General features: G+C 36.1%; 1 protein-coding gene across 1 annotated transcript in view; it reads left to right on the plus strand.

Moving 5' to 3' along the window:
* SPAG17 (sperm associated antigen 17) overlaps positions 1–15961 on the plus strand; it is a 208677-nt gene that overhangs the window by 143795 nt on the left and 48921 nt on the right. Inside the window, exons 26-29 of the mRNA XM_072766779.1 lie at positions 1237–1354; positions 3964–4142; positions 6461–6620; positions 15563–15780. Of these exons, the coding sequence (XP_072622880.1) occupies positions 1237–1354; positions 3964–4142; positions 6461–6620; positions 15563–15780 (675 nt within the window). The remainder of the gene's footprint in view (positions 1–1236; positions 1355–3963; positions 4143–6460; positions 6621–15562; positions 15781–15961) is intronic.

Genomic DNA, 15961 nt, shown 5'->3' on the forward strand with positions numbered 1-15961 from the left:
AAGACCTTGGCCCTTTAAAAGTTAAGAGAGGGCAAATTGAATTTAAAAAAAAAAATTTTTAAATAAAAGTTGTAGGGTTTGTATGTATGTTACTTGGCCTCTGCATCATATTTATTTAGCTATACTAGATGACTTTTCTCAAGTCAGGACACATGGCCCATATTTAGTAAAAATTCCACAATGTTAAGCAGAATAGGCCCAGATAACTCATTAATTTGACTGAAAGCAATTTGGTAGCAAACCAATCGGTTCTCCCACAATTTTTAAAAAGTGACTATAATGGGAGGGTAGGAGATAATTACTGAGTTTTTGTCTAACGATAGATTTGTCATGGCAGGTTCATGTCTTTGAGCATTATTGTTCATTTTACAGAACTTCATAATTTTTTTCCTCTTAATTTTGCTTTGTGTTTTTAATTGATTTTTAGCTAACTATTCAGATTTTATTATTTGTTGGTAACAAAGGCAGAACAACCTGAATGATCAATAGTAGAAGACTAGTTAAACTACCGATGCAGCAGTGGGGAATCAGTTGGAATGATTTTATTGGCTAACCAAAGAGAGCCAAGAAAAACAGAAATGATTGTCATTAGGGGTTGGATGGAAGTAACTAAATAACTTTCATTCTAGAGTACAAGTAACCAAAGAAGAGATTCAGGTAGAGTTAACCTAAAATTAACTAGGATTTTTTAAGTAGACACACCCAAACTTCATTTATTTATAAATAATCTTTTTATGTCTTTTTTAAAAATTGTTTTTACTTACTACAAAAGTAATGCATACTTATTAAAGAAAAATAAGGACACATATCCTAACAGCAGAACATCTTTAACACCCAAATTTTAAAAGATACACCAAGTAAGTAGCCGGCATGTTGGTCAGCCGACACACACTTGCAAACAGAGGCATTTTTCAAGGCCACTTCAAGTCCCAATTCCTCCATCATCCTTTCTTAAATATTCTCATTAACTTTGGTACCTTCATTTTTTTTTTTTTTGAGGAGAAATGTGCTAACCATTTGGTACTATAATTTGTTTCACAAGTCTGTGTGCCATTCTATGAGCAGAATATAAATTGCACAAAGATAGAGACTCATGCATCTTTATAGGCTCCATTGCAGGGCTCACTGGTCCTGGGCAAGTCATATCTTAAACTCTCAGCAAGTGCTTGCCTAGTCATAATAAATCAGTAGCTCATTTAGAAAATGACAATTATTCATGTGTTAAATTATTTACAGGAAGAAGTAGAACCAGAACTTGTTTTACAAGAGACACATAATGTTCCTACCTTCCAAAACCTAAATGTGTCTTGCCCCAATGGACTCCTTGTAACCTTCATTGGGCAAGAGTCTACAGGTGAGTGTTAGCTAGGATGGGGCAGGGAGGGAGTAGGGCAAATAAAATCATATAGAAAACAGTTAAATCACCATTGAAAATGTGTGTATTTTTCTACCAGTTAAAAATACTTGTTAATAATGAACAATTGGCTAATAATAACTGGTATTTTTTGAGCATTTACTGTGAGTCCAGCAATAACTACTTAATATATATGAAAAATACAACTATTGCAAGCTAAATTCTAATAATCCCATTTAAGAAATAGATTGAGGCTTCAGGAAATTTGTTAGCTTGCCCAAGGTCACTCAGCTCCTAAGTGGCAGAGATTAAAGTTCATTCTTGGTCCAGTGATGAAAGCCAGTGCTCTTAACAACTGTTGTGGGGTGGGACCCTGTTCTCCTGGCTCTATAAAGGGCCACAAGTAGAGTAGTTGGCTGGTCTGATCAAATCAAAGGACACTGAACAGAAAGTAAGTGGAGGCAAGAGTAGGTCAGGTGGTTGTAGGAAAGTAGTCTTGTTTCCAGGTATCAGAATATAATTTTATAAAGTCTGTTATTTCTGTACATGGGCTCTAACCTATTAAGGTCACTAAATAAGTATAAGTAGGACCTCTTTAATTAACCCGATGGAGCATCCACATTAGTGACTGAATTTGCATCTCACTTTATTGGAGGCCCACTGATGCAATAGCATTAGCAGAAGCAACAAAGCAAGCACTGGCCTGGGACTCGAGTTCTGTATATGGCCCTTTCATTACTATCTCTGGACCATGTTTCTTCATCTGATAAGTGTTTTGTTGTATCCGTGGATCCTGACTTTCTTCACAACCAAATACCCTCTATATTATAATTTCTTTATGTACACCATACCTGAAAAGTGCATCTATTAAAGAAAAAGAGTTTAGCAATTGAAAACAAATTCAATGTCATATTAACTTGCCACCCAAATGAAAAGAAACTAAGATGGGAACTAATGCTGCAATTAATGTTGCAGTTGATCTGACTTGTCTCAGTTTTGTTTTTCATTAGTCATTATCTAGGCCATGAACCCTTATTTCCAAAGAAATTTCCAAAGATTGCTAGTGGTCCAGGTTTCCATGATGGATGGGATTGACTGTGTAATGGCCAGTAAGAGTCTTCCACAAAGATGTTATGAGTGTACTAAGAGGGATATATCTAGATAAGAACCATAATTGTTTGCTTATTTGCTTGATCCTATTATCAAACCCCATCTTAACACCTGTTTCACCTGTTGTTGTTGTTTTTCATTAATAAAACAACTCTGCGTGGAACACCTAATCTTTTAAAGACCTTCCATATATTACGAATATCCCAATTCAAGTCAACATAAATACCAAAGTAGCGATGTTTTCATCAGGGTCAGCTTTGGACAGAGGAAGGGAAAGACAATAGTACAAGAAGACAACTTTCTTGGATGATCTTGGACAAGTCTCCTTCCACCTGAATTTCTTCATTTATAAAATTGTGTCATATACTAAACAGAATTGTTACAAGTATTAAATGAGAAAATACTTTCTAATCTGAAGCATACTATTCTAATGTTAGGTCTGGGGGAAGCTGTTTGTTTCTTGGTAATGGTAGAAGTGGTTGTTTTTGCAACCTGAGAAAATAGTTAAGCATAGAGACCAGTTCAAATCTGAGCCCTGCTACTTACGACTGTGTGACCCTGGAGAGGCTATAACCCTTCCAAACTTCCATTTCTTTATCTAAAACTCTGGAAAGTGAAAGTGTCTTTCTTAAAGAGTTACTGAGGTGGGCTGAATAACTCACTACTATCGGGAGGATGGGAACCAGAAATCATAATAAATGCAAAACATTTAAAATATATAACATCTGAGTAAATGGTTATAATTGTATTGTTATTAATTCTTCTGTGACCTAGGGGGTATCATGAGGGGCCCTCATTGTGAAATATATTTCTATCAGCTTGATATAATCCTTGAAATGCCATCATTACATGTTGATAAACCACTTTATAAGTTCAGAAGAGGAAAGTATTCAGTCAGCAAAAACTGAATAGTTACTGTATGCCAGAAATTCTCAATAATAATATTTTCTTTTGAAGGAACTTATTAGGTGCTTTTCTCCTTAATAGCCAGCTAAGAGTAGAACCTTGAGCAGAATCTGGATTTGGTTAAAGATGAGGGGATTATGTTAACTTTGAAAGATGATGAATGATTTAGGAAGGGCAAGCCTGAGTAACTTCCCCTGGGGCTCCAGGCAACCAGGGGACACCAGGAGAGCATTGTGCATGCAGGGGCAAGAGCTTACTCAAAGGAGAGATAATAGGGAACATCTAACAGCAAAACTCTGCTTCCTTCCTACTTCTGTCAGAAATGTCCTGGAATTCATGAGAAGAATGATTTATATGTGGAGAAGGTACCTATTAAGTACTTGTAGATGATATTATTTACTACACTTGACTATAACAAAAGTAGCAAAAAGCCAGTGCTCTGGTCTATCTGTCATGGCATGGAAACTGCCCTATTATTCAGATGTAAACAGAAGAATGAAAAAAATTAAGCAAAAAGATAAAATGCCAGCTACATAGCATTACTCAGTTCACAGTGAGGCTTTCTTCCTTCCTTTCTTTTTTTTTATTTTAAGATCTGAATGTTATGAATGAGGAACCCATTTGGGACATCATGGTCCGGCAGAGCTACCCCCAGAAGTTGAAACACTATGAGTTCTACAAGACGGTGATGCCGCCAGTGGAGCAGGAGGCATCAAGAGTTATCACCAGGCAAGGCACTGTTGTCAAATACATGTTGGATGGATCCACACAGGTAAAAGAATTTTAGATAAATAATACTCCTTCCTGATACAGAGTGAAATACAAACATGCTATGGGTAAAGAGCAATATCATGGTAGGCAGGAGGGACAATTCATTGAAAATGGAGTGACACTTAAGATGACAAACTGAGAAATGTATAGTCTTCTGTGCAACACAGGATACAAACACATTCTATATATGATCCAAGATTGCAGACTAAACACAGTGTTTACCTACTCTCCCTCTCGAGGCACCTTAGAATAATTTTTAAATACCTTTATTTATTTTTTTTAAATACCTTTAAATAATAAATTCATAACAGTACTGGAAAACAACAATGCACCATCAATGGGCAAGAAGATTAGGAGGATTTCTAGAAAAATGCAAATCAGATGAGATAATTTATGGAAAAATAAGAGCAAAGATTAATGTACAAGAGAAAAACTGCCGCAAAATTAACAATCAGAAGTTCCAACACAGACATTTCTCAGATGGAACTCTGCACCCAGAAAATCAAGTTAGTGTCCCAGGTAACTCACTACTATCGGGAGGTTGGGAACCAGAAATCATAATATCTTGAAGTCATATGCCCAGCTCAATCCCTCCCAAATGATCATAGGGAAATTGCTTCTGTGACCAGAGGATACCCGCCAAGAAGTAAAATGGGATCCTCAAAGAGAACTATGACCACGCACCCAAGAATCATCAACCTTAGAGAAAAAACAACTGCATGAAAGTAAATTACAGAATAAAAAAATTAAAGAAATAAAAAAAATTTAAAAAAGGAGGATCCCTGGGTGGCGCAGCGGTTTGGCGCCTGCCTTTGGCCCAGGTTGCGATCCTGGAGACCCGGGACCGAGTCCCACGTCGGGCTCCCGGTGCATGGAGCCTGCTTCTCCCTCTGCCTGTGTCTCTGCCTCTCTCTCTCTCTCTCTTTCTGTGTGTGTGACTATCATAAATAAATAAAAATTTTAAAAAATTAAAGAAATAGCATCTAAAAATAAGAACAGACAAAAAACTTGAGAGTAAAAATAATATAAGCAGAGACTTGAGAGGTTAGCAATCTGCAAAAAACAATAAAAAAGTTGCTGTGGAAAAAATATTCTTATATATTAAAAAAAATTACAATTGTGTGTCAAATCACTGAGTTGCACACCCGAAAGTAATATAATATTGTGTGTCAATATACTTCAATTAAAAATTTTACAGGAGAAAAAAAAAACGAGAAGAAAAGTGATTGTGAAAAATTAAGACAGGCAAGTAGATTATTAGGGAGAGAAAAGTTAAGAAATGTAGAAAAGGGATCTGAAAAATACAATCTCCAGAAGAAGAAAATAGTGGGAGTGAAGGAGAAAATAATGAAGGAAATGATCTAAGGAATTTTCCCAGAGTTAAAACAACAACAACAACTTTGGATTAAACAGGACAACCAATTGGCAAGCAGGATTGATACTATCTTTAAAAGATCATCTAGATATGTCAGAGTGCAATTTTGGGACGGCATAGACAGACAATCCCAAACACTTCCTTTTTTTTTTTTTTTTTTTTTTTTTTCCAAACACTTCCTAAAGGAAACCGGTTACCTACTGCAGAATGAGAACTAGAAGAACATTAGATTTCTCATTAGCAGCCCTGGTGCTGGGTCTTATCATGGTCATTGGTAGGCTATAGATACTGATCTGGGTAGATGATACCTGTAGATGGGACACATACTAGAGATATATGTTGGTAGACACTAAACATTTAAACATGTTGTAAAGTTTTATTTATTTATGTTTTAAGATTTTATTTATTTATTCATGAGAGACACAGAGAGAGAGGCAGAGACACAAGCAGAGGGAGAAGCAGACTCCTCGCAGGGAGCCTGACGCAGGACTCGATCCCCGGTCTCCGGGATCAGGCCCTGGGCTGATGGCGGCGCTAAACCGCTGAGCGGCCGGGGCTGCCCTGTGGCAAAGTTTTAAATGTTGTCGTTATAGAAGTTGAAATAGAGCGGCTATTTTTCCAGTTGCATAAAATAGAGAAAATAAAAATAAAACAAATATTTAAAAAAATAATACAAACTCAAGTCAATCCAATAAAAGATAAGAAATAAAAAGAAAAGAAACTAAATAGAAGGTAAATGGAAAATATTAAATAATTAAATAATATCATCATCCTGGTTATTAAGGGACTATAGTCTCTGAGCTCCAAAGCTACCGTCCTGTAATATGCAAACAGCATTTTTCCTTTGGATTAATTTTAATCTATGTCAGTTTGATACACAGTGTTAAATGTTAACCAGTCTCTGGGGGCTTCTGAAAATATAAGAACTTTTACTTTTCCATCAGATTCTCTTTGCAGATGGTGTTGTGAGCAATAGTCCTGATTCAGGTCCTGTTTGTCCTCCTGTTGAAATGCCACCAAGCCCCCACAGCGGAGACTTGATGGACACAGTTTCTCAGCAGAAATCAGAAATAGTACCGTCTGAGATTGTCATCCCAAAGAAAGGTGATGACTGAAGTTTCTCAATTTATAATGGATTTAATAAGTCTTCTGATACTTTTCATCTTTTCTATGAATATATTCATATATACTCACATGTACACATATATATACATATATGTGTACACATACATATATGTGTATACATATATGTGTACACATATATATATGTATACATATATATACATTTTAATTGGAATCACAGCATTGCACACTGTTTTGTGAACTGCTTTTTTCTTTTAGTAAAAGTGTCCTTATATACTCTTATATGACACTAATGACTCTAATGCCTGGGCTACTGTTTTAGGGTTAGCTGAGCAGATGAATGATGTCAAGGTTCTAAGTAGGCATCTCTTTAGTTCTCTTGACCTTTTTCTCTGAGCTGCAAGAAGGCACACCAGCTCTAGGCATGAGGTTCTCATATGGTAACTGTCAAAGCAAAAAGCAAAGAGAGTGAACACGAGAATTTTATTTAAAGTGTCTTCTTATCAAGGAGGAAAACATTTTCAGATTCCACCCCTTTCCTCCACCAGCTGACTTTCCCTTATACATCTCGTTGACTAGACCTGGCGCTAGCTAGGGAACTTACGGGTCTGATCACTTCTGGATTTTTTTTCAGGAGATAGCACTTCTAGTAGACGAAAGGGGAAAAAGAAGTTGGGTAACGATTGATTAAGCAATCAGTAGCACCTGCCATAACCTAAATTATGAAATTGCTCTCCTCAGAGATATTCTCGATTTACACCCCTACTTCCAGGGCAGTAAGAAAATATCTGCTTCCTCATACCTTTGCTAATGTTGGATTTCCTTATTGTTTTAATCTTATTCCATTTGATTTGATATATAATTAATAATCTTACTATTCTGTTAATTTGCATTTCTTTATTACTTGTGAGATAAAACATTTAGCAGGTTTTTTCCTTTTTGTGAATTTTCTATTCACACGTTTTCTTGGTTTACTACTGGAATGTTCATTATTTTTATATTTATTTGTAAGAGATCTTTATAAGTAGGAGATATGTGTTTGTGTACCAGGCACAGTTCTGAATACTTTAAAGTATTAAATCAGAACATCCCCGTATGATATATATTTTAATAATTCCACTTTGTAGACAAGGAAATTGAGACACAGAGGGGTTAAATAACTTCCTCAAGTTCTCTCAGCTACTAAGAGCTGAGATTGGAGTGTGGGCACCTGCATTGCAAATTTTTCTCAATTTCTCATATGACTTAAGTGATCTGAGACCAAAATGTAATCTTTATTCATCAGTTACACACATCCCCCCTCCTCCCCAGTAACCAGTAACCTTATATAGAGGCAAACCGAATTCTCTTTTTGGTTACTCAAAATTTAGTGAAATAGACTTTCCTTTAACAGTAGCAAAAGGTTCTTGGTTGAAATGAATGAAAGCGTCCTCACGACTTTCAAACTTCCCAGCTCAAAAGCTCCCCTCCTTTTTTGATAGGAGTGGACTTGATGTAAGAGTAGCCACTTCCCTTAGGGCCAAGCAGGGTTCCAAAGGGCTTCCACCTCCAGCACGGTGTGCTCCAGATTTCTTTAAAGTCCATCCATTCAAGATGACATATTCACTTTAAAAATAATTTTAAAAATAATAATAATAATAATAATAACAGAATCTATGTTTTAAGAGTAATTTAGGTTTACAGAAAAAAATAAGCAGAATGTACAGAATTCTCCTACACTTTCTCTCTACCTGGCTCAGTTTTCCCTGTTTTAAACACATTTGTTACAACTGATGACCAATATCAATACTTTATTATTAACTGAAGTCCACAGTTTGCATTAGGGTTCATTCTTCATGTTGCATAGCTCTAAGAGTTTTGACAAATGCAAATGTAGTAAATCTACCACTACAATAATATACAGAAGAGTTTCACCCCCGTGCTCTATTTATCATCTTTCCCTTCACTCTCTCCCCAAAATCAGTACCCATGAGCTGACACTCTGTTTTCTCCTCCACTCAAGGCCTTAGAACCACCAATCTACTTTCTGTTACCATGAATTTACATATTCTGGGCATTTCATATAAAGAGAAGCATACAATATAAGGCCTTTTGTGACTGGCTTCTTTTATTTAGCATAATATTTTTAAGGGTCGTCTATGTTACAACTTGTGTTGGCACTCCATTTTTATGGTTGAGTAATATTCTGTTGCATGGATACATCACATTTTGTTTAGCCACTCATCAATTGATGGACAAACGGGTAGTTTCCGCTTTGGGGAAATTGCAAATAAAGTTGACATGAACATTTCTGTACAAGTTTTTGTGTGAACATACATTTTCACTTCTCTTGAGTAAAGATCCAGGAATGGAATTGCTAGAATAATAACTCTGTTTCTATTTTTGAGCACCCAGCAAACTGTTTTCCAAAGCAGCTGCATTATTTTTCATTCTCACCAGTATGGATGAGAATTCCTATTTCTTCACATTCTTGCCAACACTGTTATTTTCTGTTCGGAGCCATTCTCCTGGGCATAAAGTGGTATCCTATTTTGATTTTGATTTGCATTTTCTTAATGGTTAGTGATGTTGAATACTTTTTCATGTGCCTAGTAGCCATTTGTATATCTTCTTTGGAGAAATGCTTATTCAAATCCTTTTCCCCACTGAGGAGGGCACTTGACAGGATGAGCACTGGGTGTTATTCTGTATGTTGGCAAATTGAACACCAATAAAAAATAAATTTATTATAAAAAAAACAAATCCTTTCCCCAATTTTTAATGGATTATTTGTCTTATTCTTATTGAGTTAAAAGTATACGTTGCATATTTTGGATACAAATTCTTGATCAGATACAAATCAGATATATAATTTGCGAATATTTTCTCCCAGTCTTTGGGCTATCTTTCCACATTCCCGATGATGTCTTTTCATGATGTCCATTTTGTTGAAGTCCAATTTATCTGGTTTTATTTCCCTCTGGTTGTTCATGCTTTTGGTGTTATATCTAAGAAGTCATTGCATAATCCAAAATCACAAAGATTTATTCCTGTATTTTCTTCTTAAGAGTCTTAAATTTTTAGCTCTTGCATTTGGGGTTTTTACATCCATTTTTATATAATTTTTATATGATATGAGACATATCCAATGGGTGTCCAAAATCATTCTTTCGAGTTTATTAAAAAGACAATTATTTCCCCCGTTGACTTGGTTGGCACTCAGTCAAAAATCAATTAACTACAAATGTTGAAGTTTATTTTTAGATTATTATTCCTGCTCCACTGATGTATGTGTTTATCCTATGCCAACATCTCACTGTCCTGGTTACTACAGCTTTGTAAGTTTGAAATTGGGAAGTCTGAGTCATCCACATTTGTCATATTTTTTTAAATATAGTTTTGACTATTCTTGCATTTTTGTATGAATTTTAGGATCAGATTATCAATTTCTGCAAAGGGGGCAGTTGGGATTTTTCTTTTAGAGATCCCACTGAACATATAGATACATTTTGAGAGTATTGACATCTTAACAATACTGTCTCTCATTCATGAACTTGGGATACCTTTCTATTTAGGTCTTCTTCAGTTTCATTCAATACTTTTTTATAGTTTTCAGTGTACAATTATTATTAACAATTGTTTTGTTAAATTCTTCCTAAGTGCTTTATTCTTCTTGATCCTCTTATAAGTGGAATTATTTTCTTTATTTTTGGATTGTTCATTGATGGTGTATACCAATAAAATTGACTTTTTTTTTTTAGTTTTGGCTTTGTATCTTGAAATCTTGCTGAACTTTCTTATTCTAATCTTTTTTGCTTTGCAGTAACTTTGGAACTAAGAACCCAACCCCCAGTGTTTGTTATTGTTGCTATTATTGCTGTTTGTTTAATTTGTTTATTGCTTTCCTGAACTTATTCTTGCAAGTCTCTCTTTTTTGTCATGTATGGCTACTAAAGTCTCTGTTCTGTTAACTTAGTGGTCAGCTAGTGATTAGGCAGGGATTTCCTTACATGCTCAAACCATGGGCTCCCCATTCCAAGGGGATTTGTGTGCTTATTGGGGCATTTCTTCATCACTTTCAGCTTAGACAGTAGCCTTAGCCTCAAGGTCAGCCAGACCTGAGAGATTTGGTGTTTCTTGGGTCTTTCCTGGACATGAGTACAATCCTGCATGTGCATGTGGCCTTCTAGATTCCCAGGAAAATGTCAGTTTTCAAAGTCCTACAGTTATCTCATTCTCTCTTTTCCTTTTAAGTTTTTAAGCCAGCCTTTCGTTTGCCCCCAACTATTGCTGCTGCCTGAGACATTCTGAATAATTGCCACTGATAGTTTCAACAAAGGCCCCAGGAAGAGGTTGCTTTCAATGAGTGAATTCTGACTCAGGTCAGAGTGAGGATTTTCAGGGAATTTTCAGAGCTGTCAAACAGTGATGAGTCCCTGGGAATGGGGCTTTTAGGGAGAATTCCAGGACTCTGCTCCCCTCCAGTGGCTGCCACACTGTTGATTTTCACAGCTACTATGATTCCAAGGCTACTGTTTCTCAAGGCTACTGCAGGGCTGGAGATAGGGGAAGATGGAGGATGAGAACCGGGCAAGTTATGACACCACAAAGCAGTTGTTCTTATTGAGGCTCAACTGATTGTTGCAATTCTTTGGTTTATTTCTAGAGTTCTGAAAGAGTTGATTTTGATAATTTTTTTCCAGTATTCTTACTGTTCTGATGGCTTTGTAAAGGTCCTTTCTTGCCATTCCAGAAGTGCTTCTCCCATCTCAAAAGAAATACCATTTAGTATTTTCATTATTTTTTAGCTCTAAATACTTTCTAATTTCCAGAATGACTTCCTTTTTGACCCACAAGGTATTTAAATATGTTTGTAAATTTCCAAAACTATGAAGTGTTTCTAGGGTTTTTTAATAATTGATTCTTAAAAAGATTTTATTTATTTATTCATGAGAGACACAGAGAGAGAGGGAAGCAGAGACACAGACAGAGGGAGAAGCAGGCTCTTTGCAGGGAGCCCGAAGTAGGACTCGTTCCCGCAACTGCAGTATCACGCCCTGAGCTGAAGGCAGACGCTCAACCGCTGAGCCATGCAGGCATCCCTAATAATTGATTTTTAACCAATTTTTTGAAATTTGTTGAAACATGATGTATAGCCTCAAATATGGGCAAGTGTTTAAAAAAGCCTGTGTATGATTCAAAAGGGCATGTATCTTGCAGTTAGTTGAGTGTAGTGTCCTCTTTATAACCTTTAGATCAAAACTGTTAGTTGCGTTGCCCAATCTATTTCCAAGTTCAGCAAACTTCTCTGCCAAAGGATAGATAGTAAATATTTTATTTAGACTTTGTGAGCCATATTGTCTCTGTCACAACTACTCACCTCTGCCATTATAACATGAAAATAGCCATAGACAATACATAGTCAAGTGAGCATGGTGTATTATGTTTAAATAAAACTTATTTATGGACACTGAAACTTGAATTTCATATCATTTTCATGTATCAAAAAATATTATCCTTTTGACTTTTTGATTATGTAAAAATATCAAAAGAAGTATTACTTCACAGACTATAACAATGCAGAGCAAGGCATCTTTGCTCTACAGGTCAAATTTCCCAACCTCTATTGTATAAATTCACAGATATTTTTAATCTACTATATCAATTTATTCAGCAGAAGTATGTTTAAATAAGTGTAGAAGAGTCTATCCAGTGTTATCTTCCTTATAATTTTAATCTTTATTTCTGAAATTAATATATCTTTTTAATAGTTCTGTAAGATTTTTCTTTATATGCTTTGAAAATGTGATTTTAGATCCTTTTTTTTATTATTATTTATTTATGATAGTCACAGAGAGAGAGAGAGAGAGGCAGAGACATAGGCAGAGGGAGAAGCAGGCTCCATGCGCCGGGAGCCCGATGTGGGATTCGATCCCGGGTCTCCAGGATCGCGCCCTGGGCCAAAGGCAGGCGCCGAACCACTGCGCCACCCAGGGATCCCCTGATTTTAGATCCTTACAGATTTAGATATCTTTATAGTACATTTAACTTTTTTTATCAGTATCCAATGGCTTTTTTGTTCTAGGATGGTCTTTTGTCCTAATGGCTACTTTGCTTGTATTACTATAGCTATACTAGCTATTATTTCACCCCTTTACAATATAACTTTTTCATACTTTATTTTACTTTCTGTGATTTATATTTAAATATGTCTCTTGTGAGCCAACTTACAGGAGAATATTTTAAAAGTTCAGCTTGATAATTTTTGTCTTTTATTTTTTAATTTAAATTCAATTAGCCAACATATAGTATATTATTAGTTTCAGTTGTAAAGTTCAATAATTCATCAGTTGCATATAAAACCCAGTGCTCATCACATCATGTACCATCCTTTTTAAAAAATTTTTTTAAAGATTTTATTTATTCATAAGAGACACAGAGAGAGGCAGAGACATAGGCAGAGGGAGAAGCAGGCTCCCTGTGGGGAGCCCGATGCTGAACTCGATCCCAGGACCCCAGGATCATGACCTGAGCCAAAGGCAGATGCTTAACCACTGAGCCACCTGGGCATCCCTATCAGAAAAGGTTTCATTTCTCCAGTTAAAATTTATGTATTTTTAAAGAAAAATAAGCTCTATTATAAATCATTAAGTAGACATTATAAATCATTTGAATACTACTGTTTTCGTCATCTTGTGATCTATCAAAACCTCTAGTTGTATTACAGTATAACAATTAACAGCCAGCCAACTTGCCTAAGTAATTCAGTTTTTAAACTTTTAGCCTCTGTCTACACAAAATGTGAAACTGGAATAATTATCTGCGTATCATGTACCCTCCTTAATCCTCATCACTCAGTTACCCACTCCCCCCTCCCACCTCCCCTTCAGCACTCCTCAGTTTGTTTCCTATAGTTAAGTTCCTCATGGTTTGTCTCCCTCTCTGATTACTTTCTATTTGGTTTTCCCTCCTTTCTCCTATGATCCTCCACACTGTTTCTGATATGCCACATATGAGTGAGATCATATGATAATTGTCTTTCCTGAATTTTTGTGTTTTAATCAGAATTTCTAATCTATCTATTGTATAACAGATACTTTCTGAAAATGTCTTATGTTGTCCCCATCCTTGGATGATAATCTCACTGAATACAGAATTCTGGGTTAATAGGTGTTTTCTCTCCAACATAGTGACAAAAATTCTCTATAGTCTCCTTGCTTCCAGTGTTGCTGTTGAAAAGTTGGCTTTCAGTCTAATTGTTGCTGTGAAGATAATCTGCCTTGAAAATCTTTTCTTTTTTTATTATAATTTCAATACAATTTAGCTAGGTGTAGATTTCTTTTTATTTATCCAAGTGAGAATAAATTGGGATTCTTGAATCATTCATTAGTATCTTTCATTAGTATCTTTCAATAATTACCTCTTAAAATGTTGTTTCTGCTCCATTTTTTTCTCCTCCTTTTATAGATTTACTATTAAGCATATATTAGAAACTTTGGCCTCTCTTTTTATTATTTTTTATTATTATTTCTATTAATTTGACACTCTGAGAGTCATTCTAAATAATTTCTATAGATCTATCAGTTCTCTTTTAATGCTTTGGAAATAGAAATATGTCCAAATTAAATCTTAGGGCAAAGATAAGGCTTAGCTTCATGCATCTATCTTATTGGGCTCTTCCCATTAATTAAGTCTGCATCCTTGGCCAAGATCCATGCTCTGATGCACATTTCATACTCTGAATCTGAGGAATCTTAGAGTTAACAGTCCTTCACTCTCTTTGTTTGTAATTGGCTTCTGGGTCTGAATTTACCTCATCATTGAGCTTTGATAACACTAGCAAATCTCATCATTATTTATAGAAATGGAGCAAATCTATTCTGATAGAGGGATTGAGATACTATTCACAGAGTTCCATGAGGGCTTTTCCAGTTCTAGATTCCTTTCCAAATAGATGGTGATGGGGAAGGATTGGGAGGAGGGATGCATCAGATGATTATCAATATAGAAGTTGAACTGTACAAATCCTCTCCCCTAATGAGAAACTAAAGATATATGCCTTACTGGTAAAGTTCTCCAGATCCAGGGCTGAAGAAAGCTATCTCCTAGTTATGACTAACCAAATGACAAAATTAGGGGAATGAAGAGTTAGAAATACTGTAAAATGCTAGAGTTCAGTAATTTAAAAGAAGGAATCTGAGGTGGGGAGCCAAAGTAGGCTTTAAAAACTAGTGTAGAGAGCCTCAAATCTGAAATCCAGGAAGCTATAAGCAAGACTCCAAAGTATACAGAAATTGACCAGAATAGGTATTGTAGATATTGTGCCATATGGACTGAGCTGTGTATGCACGTGTCTATATGGGGAGACATGGTGGGAATCCAGCCAAGGTTCGAGGGCAAAGATTAAGGTATCCATAACCAGATATCTTTTCCTACTTGAGAAATAATATAATTGATGAATACCACCTAGAATTTCTATGCCACGGTGTCTGAGGTAGCTTATGATGTATTAAAACTTCATGAAGGGATCCCTGGGTGGCAGCGGTTTAGCGCCTGCCTTTGGCCCAGGGCGCGATCCTGGAGACCCAGGATCGAATCCCACGTTGGGCTCCCAGTGCATGGAGCCTGCTTCTCCCTCTGCCTATGTCTCTGCCTCTCTCTCTCTCTCTCTCTCTCTGTGTGTGACTATCATAAATAAATAAAAATTTAAAAAAATTTAAAAAAAACTTCATGAATATGGGGATGACTGGGTGGCTCAGTGGTTGAGCATCTGCCTTCAGCTCAGGGCATGATCCTGGAGACCCAGGATCACGTCCCATGTTGGGCTTCCGGCAGCGAGCCTGCTTCTCCCCCTGCCTGTGTCTCTGCGTCTCTCTCTCTGTGACTCTCATGAATAAATAAAATCTTTAAAAAGAACTTCATGAATAATTTATATAATTTATATTATAGTTATGCTGTGTTTGATTTTACTTGAACTTCTGCAGGAAAAAGTCACAAAAATCAGTCATCAATGGCGCATAAGAATGAAAGCCATGATCCTCCCCCAGAGACAATTCAAACAGTAACTCCAGTGGAGGTTCATGTAGGCACCTGGTTTACAACCACACCAGAAGGAAAACGGATTGGTACCAAAGGAGTAGAAAGAATAACAGACATGACCCCATTATTATCCTTTAAGGCCACAGATCCTGTCAATGGAACGGTATGGCAAAATATTGTATATTGCAAAATTTTATAAATCTTTAGAGTTCTGAAACAACACATAGAAGAGTGCCTGAAGTAATTAATTTTCTGTAACTCTTTAGTAAATAGTGGGTAGATGGATGAACAGATTGATCCATCTTCCCAAACACAAAAACACTTGTGGTTTATTTGATTAGCAT

Source organism: Vulpes vulpes, chromosome 8, assembly GCF_048418805.1.
Source record: "Vulpes vulpes isolate BD-2025 chromosome 8, VulVul3, whole genome shotgun sequence".
In the NCBI taxonomy this organism is placed as follows: Eukaryota; Metazoa; Chordata; class Mammalia; order Carnivora; family Canidae; genus Vulpes; species Vulpes vulpes.